The 17,400-nt window shown below is 51.1% G+C and overlaps 1 protein-coding gene across 6 annotated transcripts in view; it reads left to right on the top strand.

Annotated features, from left to right (window-relative positions):
* xdh (xanthine dehydrogenase) overlaps window positions 1–8,763 on the top strand; it is a 196,816-nt gene extending 188,053 nt beyond the window's left edge. For all 6 annotated transcript variants that reach the window (XM_072500199.1, XM_072500197.1, XM_072500200.1 and 3 more), the window contains exon 37: window positions 4,106–8,763. In XM_072500199.1, coding sequence (XP_072356300.1) covers window positions 4,106–4,156 — 51 coding nt within the window. In that variant the 3' untranslated portion in view covers window positions 4,157–8,763. The remainder of the gene's footprint in view (window positions 1–4,105) is intronic.
* The last annotated feature ends 8,637 nt before the right edge of the window (window positions 8,764–17,400 follow it).

Raw genomic sequence — 17,400 nt, 5'->3', positions numbered from 1 at the left:
ATTGGGGAATGCTAGTGCCTCCAGCTGAAAAGGCCCCCAAGCTTTGGAATTCCCTCCCTAAACATCCTTAACTCTCTCTTTCTCCCTTAACGTGCACCTTAAAACCTACCTCTTTGGCTACCTGTCTTATTAGTGTCATTTGTTTTTCAATATCGTTCCTGCGATGTCTCCTTGGGTTCAAGTTAACTACACTAGCAAACCTGCCGAGAACTGAGTCCCAGCTCTGTTCAAGTGTGGCACATCCCTAGAGCCAGTCCCAGTGTCCCAGGAATCTGAATCCCTCTCTCCTCCACCATCTTTCCAGCCGTGAATTAATCTGCCTTGTCTTAACTATTTCTGCACTCACTTTCACCTGGTACTTGGAGGCTCCAGAGATGGCTACATTTGAGGTGCCGCTTGCCAATTTCCTACCTAGCTCCCTAGATTCTGAGTGCAGCATTACATTCCCTTTCCTACCTAAGTCATGGGCAGCAGCAAGGACCATGACCTTTGGCTGTGCACCCCCTCCACCCCAGAAGATGCCCTGCAGCCACTTGGTGATGTCCTTGGCCCTGGTACCAGGGAGGCAACATACTATCCTGGAATCATGTCTACAGCCACAGAAACATCGGTCTATTCCCCTAATTAACAAATCCCCCCCTATCACTATTGCTTTCCCTTTCATCTTCCTCCCCTCCTGCACAGTCAAACCGCTTGTGCAGAGACAAATCAGGGTCAGGCTGCACTCCCCTGTGGAACCAGCATCCTCACAAAAACGGAAAACCAATTTCTGAGTGGGGCCCAGGGGACTCCTGTATTACCTACCTGGTTCTCTTGCTCTGCCTGGTGGTCACCCATTCCTTTTCTGTCTCCAGTGTCCTTAAGCTGCGCTGTGACCACGTATCTTTAAACAAGCAATCCACATAGCTCTCAGCCTCACAGATGCAACACAGTGATTCCAGCCGCCACTCAAGCTCTGAAATCCCGAACACAAGTTTCTGCAGCTTTCTTGCACATGTGGTCATTTAGTACACTGGTAGAAACATAGATATATAGAATGTAGGAGCAGGAGGAAGAGGCAATTCGGCCCTTCAAGTCCACTCCCCCATTCATTATGACCATGGCTGATCATCCAACTCAATAGCCTAATCCTGCTTTCCCCCCTATCCTTGATCCCCTTTGCCCTAAGTGCTATATCTAACTGCTTCTTGAAAACATTCATTGTTTTGGCCTCAACTACTTCCTATAATAACAAATCACCATTCTCTGGGAGAAGACATTTCTCCTCGTCTATGTCCTAAATGGTCCACCCCGTATCCTCAGATTGTGACCCCTGGTTCTGGACACACCCATCAGGAACATCCTTCCTGCATCTACCCTGTCTGGCCCTGTTGGAATTTTACAGATTACTATGAGATACCTCCTCATTCTTTTGAACAGCAGCAAATATAACCTGACCAATTCAATTTCTCGTCATACATCCATCCTGCCATCAGAGGAATCAGTCTGGTCAACCTTCGCTGCACTCCCTCTAGAGCAAGAACACCCTTCCTCATATGAGGAGACCAAAACCGCACACAGTATTCCACGTGTGGCCTCACCGAGGCCCTGTATAATTGCGGCAAGATATCCCTGCTCCTGCACTCGAATCCTCTCACTATGAAAGCCAACATAACATTTGCCTTCTTTACTCTCTGCTGCACCTACATGCTTACCTTCAGCGGCTGGTGTACGAGGACACCCCCAGGTCACGTTGTACATTCCCCTCTCCTAATTTATGGCCATTCAGACAATAATCTGCCTTCTCATTTTTGCTACCAAAGTGGATGACCTCGCATTTCTCCAAATTATACTGCCTCTGCCATTCATTTTCCCACTCACTCAACTTGTCCAAATCACACTGAAGGATCTCTGCATTCTCCTCACAACTCACCCTCCCACATAACTTGGTGTCATCTGCAAATGTGGTAGTGCCCATTACATCTCACATATCACAGGATGCACATTCCACTCATGTTCTAATTTTACTACCCTTAGTTACTTTGGATTGTTACTCGCCCTGACTTTCCCTTATTCCTGCTGTCTCTAACTTAAATCCAAGTATAATGACTTCTTTAAAAAATAACACTTTTTAAATATACAGCAATCCTTTACAGTAGTTTCTGTCCAACCAATGAACTTATAGTTTTCTTCAGAGGTCACTATTTTCTTCACTCTCCTTTTGAACTCAGCGCGGGCCTGTTGCGAGTGGCTGAATGGTCCACTTCCTCTCAGACTCCCAGGTAAGTGGAACATGGTTACTCAACTTTGGAGGCACAGATTGGACTGAACTGGATTCACCCACTTTTCTTCATGGTGGTGACTGCTTCCAGGTCTTCTTTCCACCAACTCTTCTAGAATTTAAAAAAAAGTTATTCCTTTCCCAGTGTTACAAAGTCAATGTGCAGAGTGGCCAAGGCAATCCCCTAATACATCTCTCTACTTTCTCCAAATACTAATTTACGTTGAATCCAATCCATGGTCCTCACAAAAGGGACAGACTAGATCGAAGCTAACAGGTGTACTTGATCTTACACTTGATTTTAGCCTAAAGGTGTTGGTCACTACCTCCTACCCTCTTTTCACCCGCTCTTCACTCGCCAGAGACTCCCTGTAAATACTAATACATTCCGCGGGGACTCCCTGTAAATACTGACACATATCCCGGGCACCTCCTGTAAATACTATTACATTCCCCGGGATCCCCCTGTAAATGCTGTTACACTCCTCATGAACCCCCTGTAAATACTGTTACATTCCCCGGGATCCCCCTGTAAATACTGTTACATTCCCCAGGATCCCCCTGTAATACTGGTACATTCCGCGGATACTCCCTGTAAATACAGACAGATTCCCCTGGGAACCCCAGTAAATACTGTTACATTCTTGGGATCCCCCTGTAATACTGTTACATTCCACGGGGATTCCCTGTAAATACTGTTACATTCCCCGGGGTCCCCCTGTAAATACTGACACATTCCCCAGGGTCCCCCTGTAAATACTGTTACATTCCCTGGGATCCCCGGTAAATATTGACACATTCCCGGGGACGCACTGTAAATACTGTTACATTCCCCGGGACCCGCTGTAAATACTGACACATTCCCTGGGGACCCGCTATAAATACTGACACATTCCCCTGGGAACCCCAGTAAATACTGTTACATTCCACGGGGATTCCCTGTAAATACTGTTACATTCCCCGGGGTCCCCCTGTAAATACTGACACATTCCCCTGGGAACCCCAGTAAATACTGTTACATTCCACGGGGATTCCCTGTAAATACTGTTACATTCCCCGGGGTCCCCCTGTAAATACTGACACATTCCCCGGGGTCCCCCTGTAAATACTGTTTCTTTCCCAGGATCCCCTGTAAATACTGTTACATTCCCTGGGATCCCCCTGTAAATATTGACACATTCCCGGGGACCCACTGTAAATACTGTTACACTCCCCATGGACCCCCTGTAAATACTGACACATTCCCGGGGACCCCCTGTAAATACTGTTACATTCCCCAGGGTCCCCCTGTAATACTGGTACATTCCGCGAGGACTCCCTGTACATACTGGCACATTCCCCTGGGAACCCCAGTAAATAATGTTACATTCCCGGGTTCCCCCTGTAATACTGTTACATTCCCCGGGGATTCCCTGTAAATACTGTTACATTCCCTGGTGACCCCCTGTAAATATTGACACATTCCCCGGGGGCTCCCGTAAATACTGACTCATTCCCCGGGGACCCCCTGTAAATACTGTTACACTCCCCATGGATCCCCTGTAAATACTGTTGCATTTCTTGGGGATCCCCTGTAAATATTGACACATTCCCGGTGTCCCCCTGTAAATACTGTTGCATTCCTCGGGGACCTCCTGTAAATATTGACACGTTCCCTGGGGACCTCCTATAAATACTGTTACATTCTCCGGGGACCCTCAATAGACACTGACACACCCCCAGGGATCCTAAGCTGATGACTATTTGAAATAAAAAGCCTGTGTTTGTCACTCTTCTTCCTTTAACAGAAACGTAGTTGAGTTTGTTCTCTGAAGCAAAATGAACCTTGTTTTCATTATTTTCCAGTGTCCTCCTGCGGGAGCAGGGACCTTTACACCGTGGAATGTCGAAGTGTAACCTTTGCCCAGCCGACTGAGTGAGGGACCGTTTGACCATTGAGACTTTTATCGACCCCTTACTTCTGGAAAGCTTGTCAATGGAATACAATCTAGTGGGGGTTACGTCCCACTGCACTGACAACCCCCCTTCCAGCCTCCCCACCCCAACACACTGCACCCCCCCCCCGCTCCCCACAAGCCCACACACGCCTTCCTTCAAAATGCCATGTAGAACCCAAGTCTGACCAACTAGTGGCTCCTTAATGGATCATTTTGCATATCGCACAAAGAAGGCAGTTCATTCAATATTTACATTTAAAGGAATGGTCTGGAAATGATTCCAAGTTAATTACTGTTCAAAAAATTGCTGATTACAAATCTGTCTCTCTCAACCTTGGACGTACTTTGATGACCCAGCTTCTAATAATAATAATAATAATCACTTATTGTCACAAGTAGGCTTCAATGAAGTTACTGTGAAAAGCCCCTAGTCGCCAGCTCAACAGTGAAGAATTTACATGTAAGGTGCAAAATCTTTAATTGAATATGGATTTACATTAAACGCAATCAGCAACAATTTTGTCCCACAAATCGCCACCTGTTAGGATTAACATTACAACTTAATATTTTGATCCTTGGATCATTTAGCAGAATTTACATTACAGCCTATCATTACAATTTGATATTAAATCTACAAGGCAGTTCGTATAAAACTTTAACAAAATTACAATCAACATTATAACCTTATATCACAATTCGGTATTGCAACCTTTTGATCATATTCTAATTGCAGGGTTGATTTCTCCGCTGGTGGGATGCTCCGTTCCGCCGGCAGCACATCCCCGCTCCCTGGTTTTCCGGCAGCCTGGGGTAGCTGTAATGTGCCAACGGCGGAACGGCGCGCCGCCAGGAAACGTGCGGCTGGGGAGGCGGAGAATTCACTCTGTAAACTCTAACAACACAGTTTAATATGAACATTTAAGATTACAATCTAACGTCATCGTGTCCTTCTAGATGGCAGTGGTCGTGAGTTTGAAAGGTGCTGCCTAAGGAACCTTGGCAAGTTACTACAGTGCACCTTATAGACACACAGCTGCCACTGTTTGTCGGTGGTGGAGGATTTGAGGGGGCGATTTGCCCAAATGGAGCCCAAGTGTTCGCGCCGTCGTGAACGCCGTCGCGTTTCACGACAGTGCGAACCGGGCCCTGGCAAGACCGATTCTAGCCCCCACAGGGGGCCAGCACGGCGCTGGAGCGGTTCACGCCGCTCCAGCCTCCCTTCCCGGCACCAAATGGGCACCGCGCCAACCCACGAATGCGCAGTTGGGCCGCGCCAACCTGCGCATGCGCGGAGGACTTCTTCCGCGCACCAGCCCCGACTCAACATGGCGTAGGTGTTCAGGGGCTGGCCGCGCAAGAACGTAGGCCCGGGGAGGGAGAGGCCAGCCCACCGATTGGTGGGCCCCGATCGTGGGCTGGACCCCATCGGAGGCACCCCCGGGGACGGAGCCCCCCTCTCCACCCCACAGGTCACACCCCGACCGTTCGTGCAGAGTTCCCGTCGGTAGCGGCCAGGGGTGAACGGTGCCGGCGGGACTCTGTCGTATCCGCGCGGCCACTCGGCTCATCCGGGCCGGAGAATCGGTGGCCCCGTCGATTCCAGCAGCCTCTCGGCCGGCACCGTGCCAACCGCGCCGGCATAAATGGCGGCGATTCTCCTCACCTCGGAGAATCGCGCGCCGGCGTTGGGGCGTCGTGGTGTGGTTGCGGCGATTCTCTGGCCCGCTACGAGGCTCGGAGAAACTCCCCCTGAATGTTTGTGAAGGAGGAGCAATCAAGCGGATTGCTTTGTCCTGGATGGTGCCGAGCTTCTTGAGTGTTGTTGGAGCTGCACTCATCCAGCCAAGTGGAGAGGATTCCATTACACTCCGGACTTGTGCCTTGCAAGTGGTGGGCAGGCTTTGGGGGTCAGGGCGGCATGGTAGCACAGTGGTTAGCACTGTTGTTTCACAGCACGAGGGTCCCGATTTTGATTCCCGTCTTGGGTCTCTGTCTGTGCGGAGTCTGCACGGTCTCCCCAGGTCTGCATGGGTTTCCTCCGGGTGCTCCGGTTTCCTCCCACTGTCCAAAGATATGCAGGTTAGGTGGAATGGTCACGCTAAATTGCCCTGTAGTGTCCAAAGGTTAGGTGGGGTTGCTGGGTTAGGAGGGTAGGGTGCTCTTCGGTAGGGTGCTCTTTCAGGGCTGGTGTAGTCCCGACAGGCCGAATGGCCTCCTTCTGCACTGATTCTTTCTCTGATTCTATGAGGATGTGAGTTACTAGCCTTTGACCTGCTCTGATAGCCCCAGTATTAAAATGGCTAGTCCATTTAGTTTCTGATCTACGATAACCCCAAGGATGTTGATTGTGGGGAATACAGCGATGGGAATGCCATTGAATATCAAGGTCGAAGGTTAGATCCTCTCTTGTCGGTGAGGGCTCTTGATCCCAGGATTGAGTTCAGTGAACCTTCTCTAAACTGCTTCTAATGTCACAGAGTCACAGAGGTGTACAGCGCAGAAAAGGCCCTTTACCCTTCGAGTCTGCATCGACAGTAACTACCCCTCATCCCGCGCTAATCCCATTTACCACCACTTTTCCCCTGCCTTGAATGCGATGGGGTTTCAAATGCTCATCCAGATGCTTTTTAAAGGTTGTGAGGTTTCCAGCCTCCATGACCTTCCCAGGCCGTGCATTCCAGATCCTCACCACTCCCTGAGTGAAAAAGAAATTCTCAAATCCCCTCGGGATCTCCTGCCCCTCCCCCGCAAAATATGTCCCCTTGTGATTGACCCCTCAACCAAGTGGAACAGCTATTTCCTATTTCCCCTGTCCAAACCCTTACACAAAATCTTATACAACTCAATCATATCCCCCTTCAGTCTTCTCTGCTCCAAAGAAAACAATCCAACCCTATCCAGTCTCTCCTAATAGCTCAGATGCTCCATCCCAGGCAACATCCTGGTGAACCTCCTCTGTACCTCCTCCAGTGCAATCACCTCCATCCTATAGATAGATGATCAGAACTGCACACAGTACTCCAGCTGAGACCCAACCAACATTATAGACAGCACCAATATAACCTCCTTGCTCTTATATTCTACGCCATGATTGACAAAGGGAAGTATCCCATAAGCCTTCTTAACTCGCCTATTTACCTGTGCTGCAGATGAATAGGGAGACATGGTAGCACAGTGGTTATCACAGTGGCTTCACAGCTCCAGAGTCCCAGGTTCGATTCCCGGTTTGGGTCACTGTCTGTGCGGAGTCTGCACGTTCTCCCCGTGTCTGCGTGGGTTTCCTCCGGGTGCTCCGGTTTCCTCCCACAGTCCAAAGATGTGCAACTTAGGTGGATTGGCCATGCTAAATCGCCCTTAGTGTCCAAAAAGGTTGAGTTGGTTGGGGTTACTGGTTTACGGAGATACGGTGGGGGTGTGGGCTTAGGTAGGCTGCTCTTTCCAAGGGTCGGTGCAGACTGGATGGGCCGAATGGCCTCCTTCTGCACTGTAAGTTATGATTCTATGCTGACTTCAGGGATCTGTGAACGAGTACCCCAAGATCCATCTGTTCCTCTGAGCTTCCTCGTGTCCTGCAATTCATTACATACTCCCTTGTACTGTTCTTCGTCCAAAGTGCAACACTTCACACTTTTCAGGGTTAAATACCACCTGCCACTGCTCTGCCCATCTGACAAACCCATCTATATCTTCCTGTAACCTACAAAACTCTTCTTCACTGTTAACCACCCTACCAATCTTGGTGTTGTCTGCAAACTTACTTATCACTCTCCCCATATTCTTGTCTATTTGATTTAAACATATAACAAACAATAAGGGACCCAGCATTGATCTCTGTGGTAGGCCGCTGGACACCATTACTCAAACAGCCTTCTCCCAACCACCCTTTGTGTCCTATTATTAAGCCAGTTACAGGTCCATCGCTAGGTTTACTTGAATTGCATGTGGGACCTTGTCAAAGGTTTTGCTAAAATCCAGATAAACTACATCAACTGCACTTCCTTCGTCTACACACTCAGTCACTTTATCAAAAACTTCAATCAAGTTTGATAGGCATGACCTACCTCTAACAAAGCCATGCTGACTATCCCTAATCAACCCGTGTCTTTCCATGTAATTATATATTTTTATGTAATTATGCTGATTATATGTAATTTTTACAAATAAAGAGACCAAAACTGCATACGGTACTCTAGATGTGGTCTCACCAGGGCCCTGCAGCTGCAGTAAAAAATCCCTTTTTATATTGCATTCCCCTTGCAATAAATGCCAACATTCCATTTGCCTTCCTAATCACTTGCTGGAAAGTTCCGAAAGATGTGCCTGTTAGGTAATTTTGACGTTCTGAATTCTCCCTCTGTGTACCCGAACAGGCGCCGGAGTGTGGCGACGAGGGAATTTTCACAGTAACTTCATTGCCGTGTTAATGTAAGCCTACTTGTGACACTAATAAAGATTATTATTACCTGTACTTGCTGTAACTTTATGTAAATTAAATTCAAATTCAGTTTTAAATCTCTGTATTGAGCTTAATTCTTAAATTCACAATAAAATGCAATTTGCAGATTATTTTGAAAGCGTGTTCGTTTGTTTCTGTCGTGACGACTGAGGGATTCACAGACACAATGTCCAACCTTCTGTCACTTCTATCCGCCACAAACCCACACACTTTGCTGCCTGCAAGTTACAAATCAGTACCAATGTTCTTGTGAGTTATGCACCAAAACTGAGGTAAGCCTGTCCAAATTAATGTGCGACGCTTAGGCAGGTCGGACCCAGGAATCCATTGTACGATCAAGAACACAGAGCAAAGAAAAAGATCAGTACGGCGCAAGAACAGGCCCTTCGGCCCTCCAAGCCTGCACCGATCATAATGCCTGTCTAAACTAATACCTTCTGCACTTCCGAGGTCCGTATCCCTCTATTCCCATTCTATTCATGTATTTGTCAAGATGCCTCTTAAATGTTGCTATCGTATCTGCTTCCAGAACCTCCCCCGGCAGCGAGTTCCAGGCACTCGCCCTTCTCTGTGTAAAAAACTTGCATTGCACATCTCCTTTCGACATTGCCCCTTGCATCTTAAACCTATGCCCCCTAGTTATTGACTTTTCCATCCTGGGTAAAAGCTACTGAGTATCCACTCTGTCCATGCCACTCCTAATTTTGTAGACTTCTATGACATCTCTCCTCAATCTCCGTCATTCCAGTGAAAACAATCGGGTTTATCCAACCTCTCCTCATAGCTAATAACCTCCAGACCAGACAACATCCTGATAAACTTCTTCTGTCTCCTCCCCAAAGCTGCCACATTCTTCTGGTAGTATGGTGATCAGAATTGAACATTATCAGCAGGATTCTCCAACCCCCCGCCGGGTCAGAGAATCCCCGGGGGGGCGGTGCAAATCCCGCCGCGACGCCGGTTGCCGTATTCTCCGGCGGGGCAGGGTTCACGCCTTGGCGGTCGGGGCCCACCGATCTGCGGGCGGGCTTCTGCTGTGGGGCACTCCTTCCATCTGCGCCGACCCCTGTAGGGTTCCGCCATGGCCGGCGCGGAGAAGAGAACCCCCCCACCACATGCGCCAAAACACGCCGGCGGTTCCGCACATGCGCGAGATCACGCCGGCCCTTTGGCGCATGCATAAACTCGCGCAGTCCCTTCGGTGCCGGCTGGCGCGCCGCCAACCCCTCCAGCATCCACCTAGCCTCCAAAAGTGCACAGAATTCCGCACGTTTGGGGGCTTTTGACGCCGGAGTGATTTGCGCTGATTTTCCCCCTGGCGTGGGGACTTAGTCCCCGGAAAGGAGAATCCTGCCTTATATTCCAATGGCCAAACTAAGGCTCTACACAGCTGCAGCATAACTTTTATACTCAATGCCCCGACCGATGTAGTCAAGCATGCCGTATGCCTTCTTTACTACCTTATCCACCTGCATTGCCACTTTCTGTGATTTGTGGACCTGTATGCCCAGATCCCTCTGCCTGTCAATACTCCTAAGGGTTCTGCCATTTACTGTACTCTTCCCACTGTATTAGACCTTGCAAAATGCATTACCTCACATTTGTCTGGATTAAACTCCATCTGCCATTTCTCCGCCCAAGTCTCCAACCGATCATAGAATGATACAATCCCTGCAGTGCAGAAGGAGGTCAGTCAGCCCATCGAGACTGCACTGACCCTCCATAAGATCACCCCAACCCAGGCCCACTGCCCCGCCCGATCCCTGTATCCCCACCTAATATTTAGACAGCAAGGGGAAACTTTGCGTAGCCGATCTGCCTAACCTGCGCATCTTTGGAATGTGGGAGAGAACCGGAGGAAACCCACGCTGACATGGGGAGAGCAGATAGTCACCCAATGCCGGCATCGACCCTGGTCCCTGGCGTTGTGAGGCACCCGTGCTAACCACTGTGCTGCCGTGTCACGGTGAGAGAGCAAAGCTATGGACAAACATCCATTTTGGGCCTGAGAAAAGCAGTTTGAAACATTACTGTAATGTGAACGGATGAGGAAAAGGAGTTGGATGTAAACGTACATAACAATCGTTAAAGGTTTTTGAAAGACGTAGAAAAAAAAGTAATTAAAAAGGTGTGGTAGTACGTATTAGGGGGTCATGTGGGACTGGAAGCCCTAATGCCATTGGCTGACAGATCCCGGGTCCTGGTTGGCCGTTGACCTCTAGCTCCGCCCTGAAGGCGGAGTATAAGAAGCCGGAGTCCTCCCCCGCAGGCTATTCTACTATCGAGCTGCGGGGGAACAGACACGCTTAATAAAGCCTCATCGACTTCACTCTATTCGTCTCACGGAGTCTTTGTGCGCTACAATTTATTAAGCGTGCCTAAAAAGGACTATGGAGCTCAGGATCATCGCGGAATGCCTGAGGATCAGCCCCCACGCAGTGAACGCGGCAGCAGCCTTCAAGCACTGGCAGACTTGTTTCGGGGCCTACCTCAGAACGGCCACCGGCCGGGTCACAGAAGACCAAAAACTACAGGTCCTGCACTCAAGGGTGAGCACGGAGATTTTCTCCCTCATCGAAGACGCGGAGGATTTCCAGACGGCATTTGCAGCACTGAAAAGTCTCTATGTCCGCCCAGTTAACCAAATCTACGCTCGCTACCAGCTCGAGACGGCAAGGTCCCGGAGAATCGATGGACGAATTCTACGCCGCGCTGCTGATTTTGGGACGAGCCTGCAGCTGCCCTTCGGTGAACGCAAATGAACACACGGACATGTTAATGCGCGATGCTTTTGTAGCAGGTATGAATTCCTCCCAAATCCGCCAAAGACTTCTAGAAAGAGAGTCGCTAGGACTCTCAGAGGCCCGGGCCCTAGCAGCCTCCCTAGACGTGGCCGCGCGTAATACCCGCGCCTACGGCCCCGACCGCGCGGCAGCCCATTGGGCTCCGTACGTACCCGTCGCAACAAACCCACCCCCCCCCCGGACACCCCACAGGCTTGCGCGGTCCAAACGCCAAGTCGCACCGGGGGCGCCCGCTGCTATTTCTGCGGTCAGGCGAAACACCCCCGGCAGCACTGCCCGGCCCACGCAGCAATCTGCAACAGCTGCGGGAAAAAGGGCCATTTCGCGGTTGTGTGCCGGTCCCGCGAGGTCGCCGCTGTCCCGGGAGAACAGGGAGCCCTGAAAGCCGTTTACGCTCCCCAACCCCCCCAGCGCCCCATGTACGACCCGCAGGCGCAGCCGCTCTGGGTCCCGACCACCGCGGTCCCGGGAGAACAGGGAGCCCTGCACGCCGCTTACGCTCCCCAACCCCCCCCCCACGTATGACCCGCCGGCGCTTCCACTTTGGGTCCCGACCACCGCTCTCCCCGGAGAAGAGGGAGTTCTGCGCGTCTCTAACGCCCCCCAAACCCTCCCCCCCGCGCCCCACGTCTGACCCGCCGGTGCTACCAACTTGGGTCTCGACCACCGCTGTCCCCAGAGATGAGGGAGCCCCGCGCGGTCCTAACGCTCCCCAACCCCCCCAGCGCTGCATGTGCGACCCGCAGACGCCGCCATGTTGGGTCCCGGCCACCACAAGGGGAGGAAGGGTGCCGCCATCTTGGACCACCCCAGACCTGTACGACGCGTGGGGGCGGCCATTTTGTCCACCCCCGCCGCCATCTTGTGACCCCCCAGCCATGTGCGATGTATGGGGGCAGCCATTTTGTTCATCCCCGACGCCATCTTGGACGGCAACAACGGACCCCACTCCACTACTACAACCACGTCTCGCTTTAATTACGCTCGATCAAGCTCGGCCCCGGACACTCCAGACGACGACGACAACGGTGCTAATAAACGGCCACGAGACACCATGCCTAGTCGATTCCGGGAGCACGGAGAGCTTTATCCACCCCGACACGGTGAGACGCTGTTCCTTGACCACCTATCCCAGCGCACAAAAGATTTCCCTAGCTGCAGGATCCCACTCCGTACAGATCCAAGGTTTCTGCATAGTTACCCTAACGGTGCAGGGGAGGGAGTTCAAAAACTACAAACTAAACGTCCTTCCCCAACTCTGCACCCCCACTTTACTGGGATTAGATTTCCAGTGCAATCTACAGAGCCTTACGTTCAAATTTGGCGGCCCAATACCCCCACTCACTATCTGCGGCCTCGCAACCCTCAAGGTGCAACCCCCGTCCTTGTTTGCGAACCTCACCCCGGATTGCAAACCCGTCGCCACTAGGAGCAGACGGTACAGCGCCCAGGACCGGACCTTCATTCGGTCCGAAGTCCAGCGGCTACTAAAGGAAGGCATAATCCAGGCCAGCAATAGTCCCTGGAGAGCACAGGTGGTAGTAGTGAAGACAGGGGAGAAACAAAGGATGGTCATAGACTATAGCCAGACCATCAACAGGTACACACAACTAGACGCGTACCCTCTCCCCCGCATATCCGACATGGTCAATCGGATTGCCCAATATAAAGTCTTCTCCACCGTGGACCTCAAGTCCGCCTACCATCAGCTCCCCATCCGCCCAAGTGACCGCAAGTACACAGCCTTCGAGGCAGACGGGCGATTATACCATTTCCTAAGGGTCCCATTTGGCGTCACAAACGGGGTCTCGGTCTTCCAACGGGAGATGGACCGAATGGTTGATCAACATGGGTTGCGGGCCACGTTCCCGTATCTCGACAATGTAACCATCTGCGGCCACGACCAGCAGGACCACGACGCCAACCTCCAAAAATTCGTCCAGACCGCCAAAGCCTTGAACCTCACGTACAACGAGGACAAGTGCGTTTTTAGCACCAACCGGCTAGCCATTCTGGGCTACGTAGTGCGCAATGGGATAATAGGCCCCGACCCCGAACGTATGCGCGCCCTCATGGAATTTCCCCTCCCGCACCGCCCAAAAGCCCTGAAACGCTGCCTGGGGTTTTTTCATACTACGCCCAGTGGGTCCCCCAGTACGCAGACAAGGCCCGCCCCCTAATACAGACCACGACCTTCCCTCTGTCGACAGAGGCTTGCCAGGCCTTCAGCCGCATCAAAGCGGATATCGCAAAGGTCACGATGCGCGCCATCGACGAGTCCCTCCCCTTCCAGGTCGAGAGCGACGCCTCCGACGTAGCTCTAGCGGCCACCCTTAACCAAGCGGGCAGACCCGTGGCCTTTTTCTCCCGGACCCTCCATGCCTCAGAAATCCGCCACTCCTCAGTGGAAAAGGAAGCCCAAGCCATAGTGGAAGCGGTGCGACATTGGAGGCATTACCTGGCCGGCAGGAGATTCACTCTCCTCACCGACCAACGGTCGGTAGCCTTCATGTTCGATAATGCACTGCGGGGCAAAATCAAAAACGACAAGATCTTAAGGTGGAGGATCGAGCTCTCCACCTTCAACTACGAGATTTTGTATCGTCCCGGAAAGCTGAACGAGCCATCCGATGCCCTATCCCACGGCACATGTGCCAACGCACAAATTAACCGCCTCCAAACCCTCCACGAGGATCTCTGCCACCCGGGGGTCACTCGGTTTTTCCACTTTATCAAGTCCCGCAATCTCCCATATTCTTTAGAGGAGGTCCGTACAGTCACAAGGGACTGCCACATCTGCGCGGAATGCAAACCGCATTTTTTCAGGCCGGATGGTGCGCACCTGATTAAGGCTTCCCGCCCCTTTGAACGCCTTAGTCTCGATTTCAAAGGGCCCCTCCCCTCCACCGACCGCAACACATACTTTCTTAATGTAGTGGACGAATACTCCCGCTTCCCATTCGCCATTCCCTGCTCTGACATGACCGCGGCCACAGTCATTAAAGCCCTGAACACCATCTTCACACTGTTCGGTTGCCCCGCATACGTCCACAGCGACAGGGGGTCCTCTTTCATGAGTGACGAGCTGCGCCAGTTCCTGCTCAGCAAGGGCATAGCCTCAAGCAGGACGACCAGCTACAACCCCCGGGGGGACGGGCAAGTAGAGAGGGAGAACGGCACGGTCCGGAAGACCGTCCTACTGGCCCTACGGTCCAGGGACCTCCCAGTTTCACGGTGGCAGGAGGTCCTCCCGGACGCTCTCCACTCCATCCGGTCGCTATTATGTACGAGCACTAATCAAACGCCTCATGAGCGTCTCCTTGTCTTCCCTAGGAGGTCCTCCTCTGGAATGTCGCTGCCGACCTGGCTGGCGGCCCCAGGACCCATCTTGCTCCGAAATCATGTTCGGGCACACAACGAGGTCGAAAGGGTTCACCTCCTCCACGCGAACCCGCAGTACGCTTACGTGGAGTACCCCGACGGCCGACAGGACACGGTCTCCCTGCGGGATCTGGCGCCCGCCGGCAACACACACACCCCCCCCGACACCATTCACCCAACCCCCCCCCCTTCCTGCCACCGCCGCACCCCGCGACCGCCCCCTTCCCAGGAGGATCGGTTCCCCTCCCCTCAGGCCCGACCAAGAATAAAGCCCAAGCTGAAACCGTAAGGCTCCCGGAGACGACAACACCGGTACAAGCACCACCACCATCACCGGGGCCGAGGCGATCGACACGGATGACCAGACCGCCCGACCGACTCGTGGCGTCGATCTAAATCAATATATGGACTTTTCACAAGAACATTTTGCTTTTCTCCCGATACCTTCTGTAAATAGTTGAAACAGGACAAAATTGTACAATACTGTATTGCCATGTGAATGTTTTCCTCCCAGGACCAGCCCTGTAAACCCTTACCACCATACAAAGCATCACCCCGCCGGGTTCATTTTTGACAAGGGGTGAATGTGGTAGTATGTATTAGGGGTCATGTGGGACTGGAAGCCCTAATGTCATTGTCTGACAGATCCCGGGTCCTGGTTGGCTGTTGACCTCTAGCTCCGCCCTGAAGGCGGAGTATAAGAAGCCGGAGTCCTCCCCCGCAGGCCATTCTACTATCGAGCTGCGGGGGAACAGACACGCTTAATAAAGCCTCATCGACTTCACTCTATTCGTCTCACGGAGTCTTTGTGCGCTACAAAAGGCAAATGAAATATTGATCCCAAGCAAACTGGCAGACGAAAATGTGAAAATTGTCCCATCCGATCAGCCTCATTCTGGACTACAGCATTCAGTCCTATCCACAGATGACCTCCTGACCTTGAACTTCCACCAGAAAGAAACTAATGCCCCGAGACTTTAATTATGAGGACAGACTGTATTGGGAAAAATCCCTCATGTCTTGTTTGATTCCTTTGTCCGCCTTATAACTTGCCCTTAATGGGCAAGCTGAGAACAACAGAAGTTCTGAGGCTGTATAAGGCTCTGGTCAGACCCCATGTGGAGTATTGTGAGCAGTTTTGGGCCCCATATCCAAGGAAGGATGCGCTGGCCTTGGAAAGGGGCCAGAGGAGGGTCACAAGAATGATCCCTGGAACAAAGAACTTGTCGTATGAGGGATGGTTGAGGACTCTGGGTCTGTACTCGTTGGAGTTTAGAAGGATGAGAGGGAATCTTATTGAAACTTACAGGATACTGCTTGGCCTGGATAGAGTGGACGTGGCGAGGATGTTTCCACTTGTAGGAATAACTAGAACCAGAGGACACCATCTCAGACTAAAGGGACGATCACCTGAGGAAGGATCAGCGCTCCGAAAGCTAGTGACATCGAAACAAACCTGTTGGACTTTAACCTGGTGTTGTAAGACTTCTTACTTTAAAACAGAGATGAGGAGGAATTTCATCAGCCAGAGGCTGGTGAATCTGTGGAACTCTTTGCCGCAGAAGGCTGTGGAGGCCAAATCACTGAGCGTCTTTAAGATAGAGATAGATAGGTTCTTGATTAATAAGGGGATCAGGGGTTATGGGGAGAAGGCAGGAGAACGGGTGAATTTCAGGCAAACACCCATCCCACACCCAACCCCCACTGCTGGGACTTAAAACTGTGCGGGTCCATGGCTTCTGTTACATATGAATTAGGAGCAGGGGTAAGCGTTTGACCCCTTGTGCTTCCATTTGATAACATGGTGGCTTGATCTGACTGTGGCCCCTATTTTCCTGTCTCTCCCCTTGCCCTCATCTGTCAGTGAACAATCTACCTAACTCTGCTTTGAATATATTCGATGACCCAGCCTCTGCTGCTCGAGAATTCCACACTCTAATCACAGTTTGAGAGAAAAGAAACATTCTTCCCACCTCCACCTTAAACGGGAGACCTCTTATTTTTAAGCTACGTTACCTAGTTCTAGTCTCTCCCACAAGGGAAACATTCTTTCAGCATCCATCTTGTTGAATCCCCTCGGGATCTCTCCATGTTTCAATATGATCCGCTCTCATTCTTCTAAGTTCCAATGGATGTAGGCTCAACCTGTCCAATCTTTGTATATAAGACAACCGCTTCCAGGAATCAGTTAAGTTAACCTTCTCCACGTTGCTTCCAATATTCTTCGCTAAATAAGACATACGGTACACTTGCCTCCATTAGCTGAGGCATAGAGTTTAAGAGCAGGGAGGATATGCTGGAACTGTATAAAACGTTGGTTAGGCCACAGGTAGAATATTGTATACAGTTCTGAAATCCACATTACAGGAGGGATGTGATCGCACTGGAAAGGGTGCAGAGGAGATTTACCAGGATGGTGCTGGAGAGCTTTAGTTATGAAGAGAGATTGGTATACTGGGATTGAGATGTATAAAATTATGAGGGGCATAGATAGAGTAGACAGGAAGAAGCTTTTCCTCTTCCTGGAGGGATCAATGACCAGGGGGCATAGATTTAAGGAAA

Source organism: Scyliorhinus torazame, chromosome 4 (genome assembly GCF_047496885.1).
Source record: "Scyliorhinus torazame isolate Kashiwa2021f chromosome 4, sScyTor2.1, whole genome shotgun sequence".
NCBI classification, from domain to species: Eukaryota; Metazoa; Chordata; class Chondrichthyes; order Carcharhiniformes; family Scyliorhinidae; genus Scyliorhinus; species Scyliorhinus torazame.
Note: the sequence above shows the minus strand (reverse complement) of the source record. Positions and strands in the feature narration are given on the sequence as shown.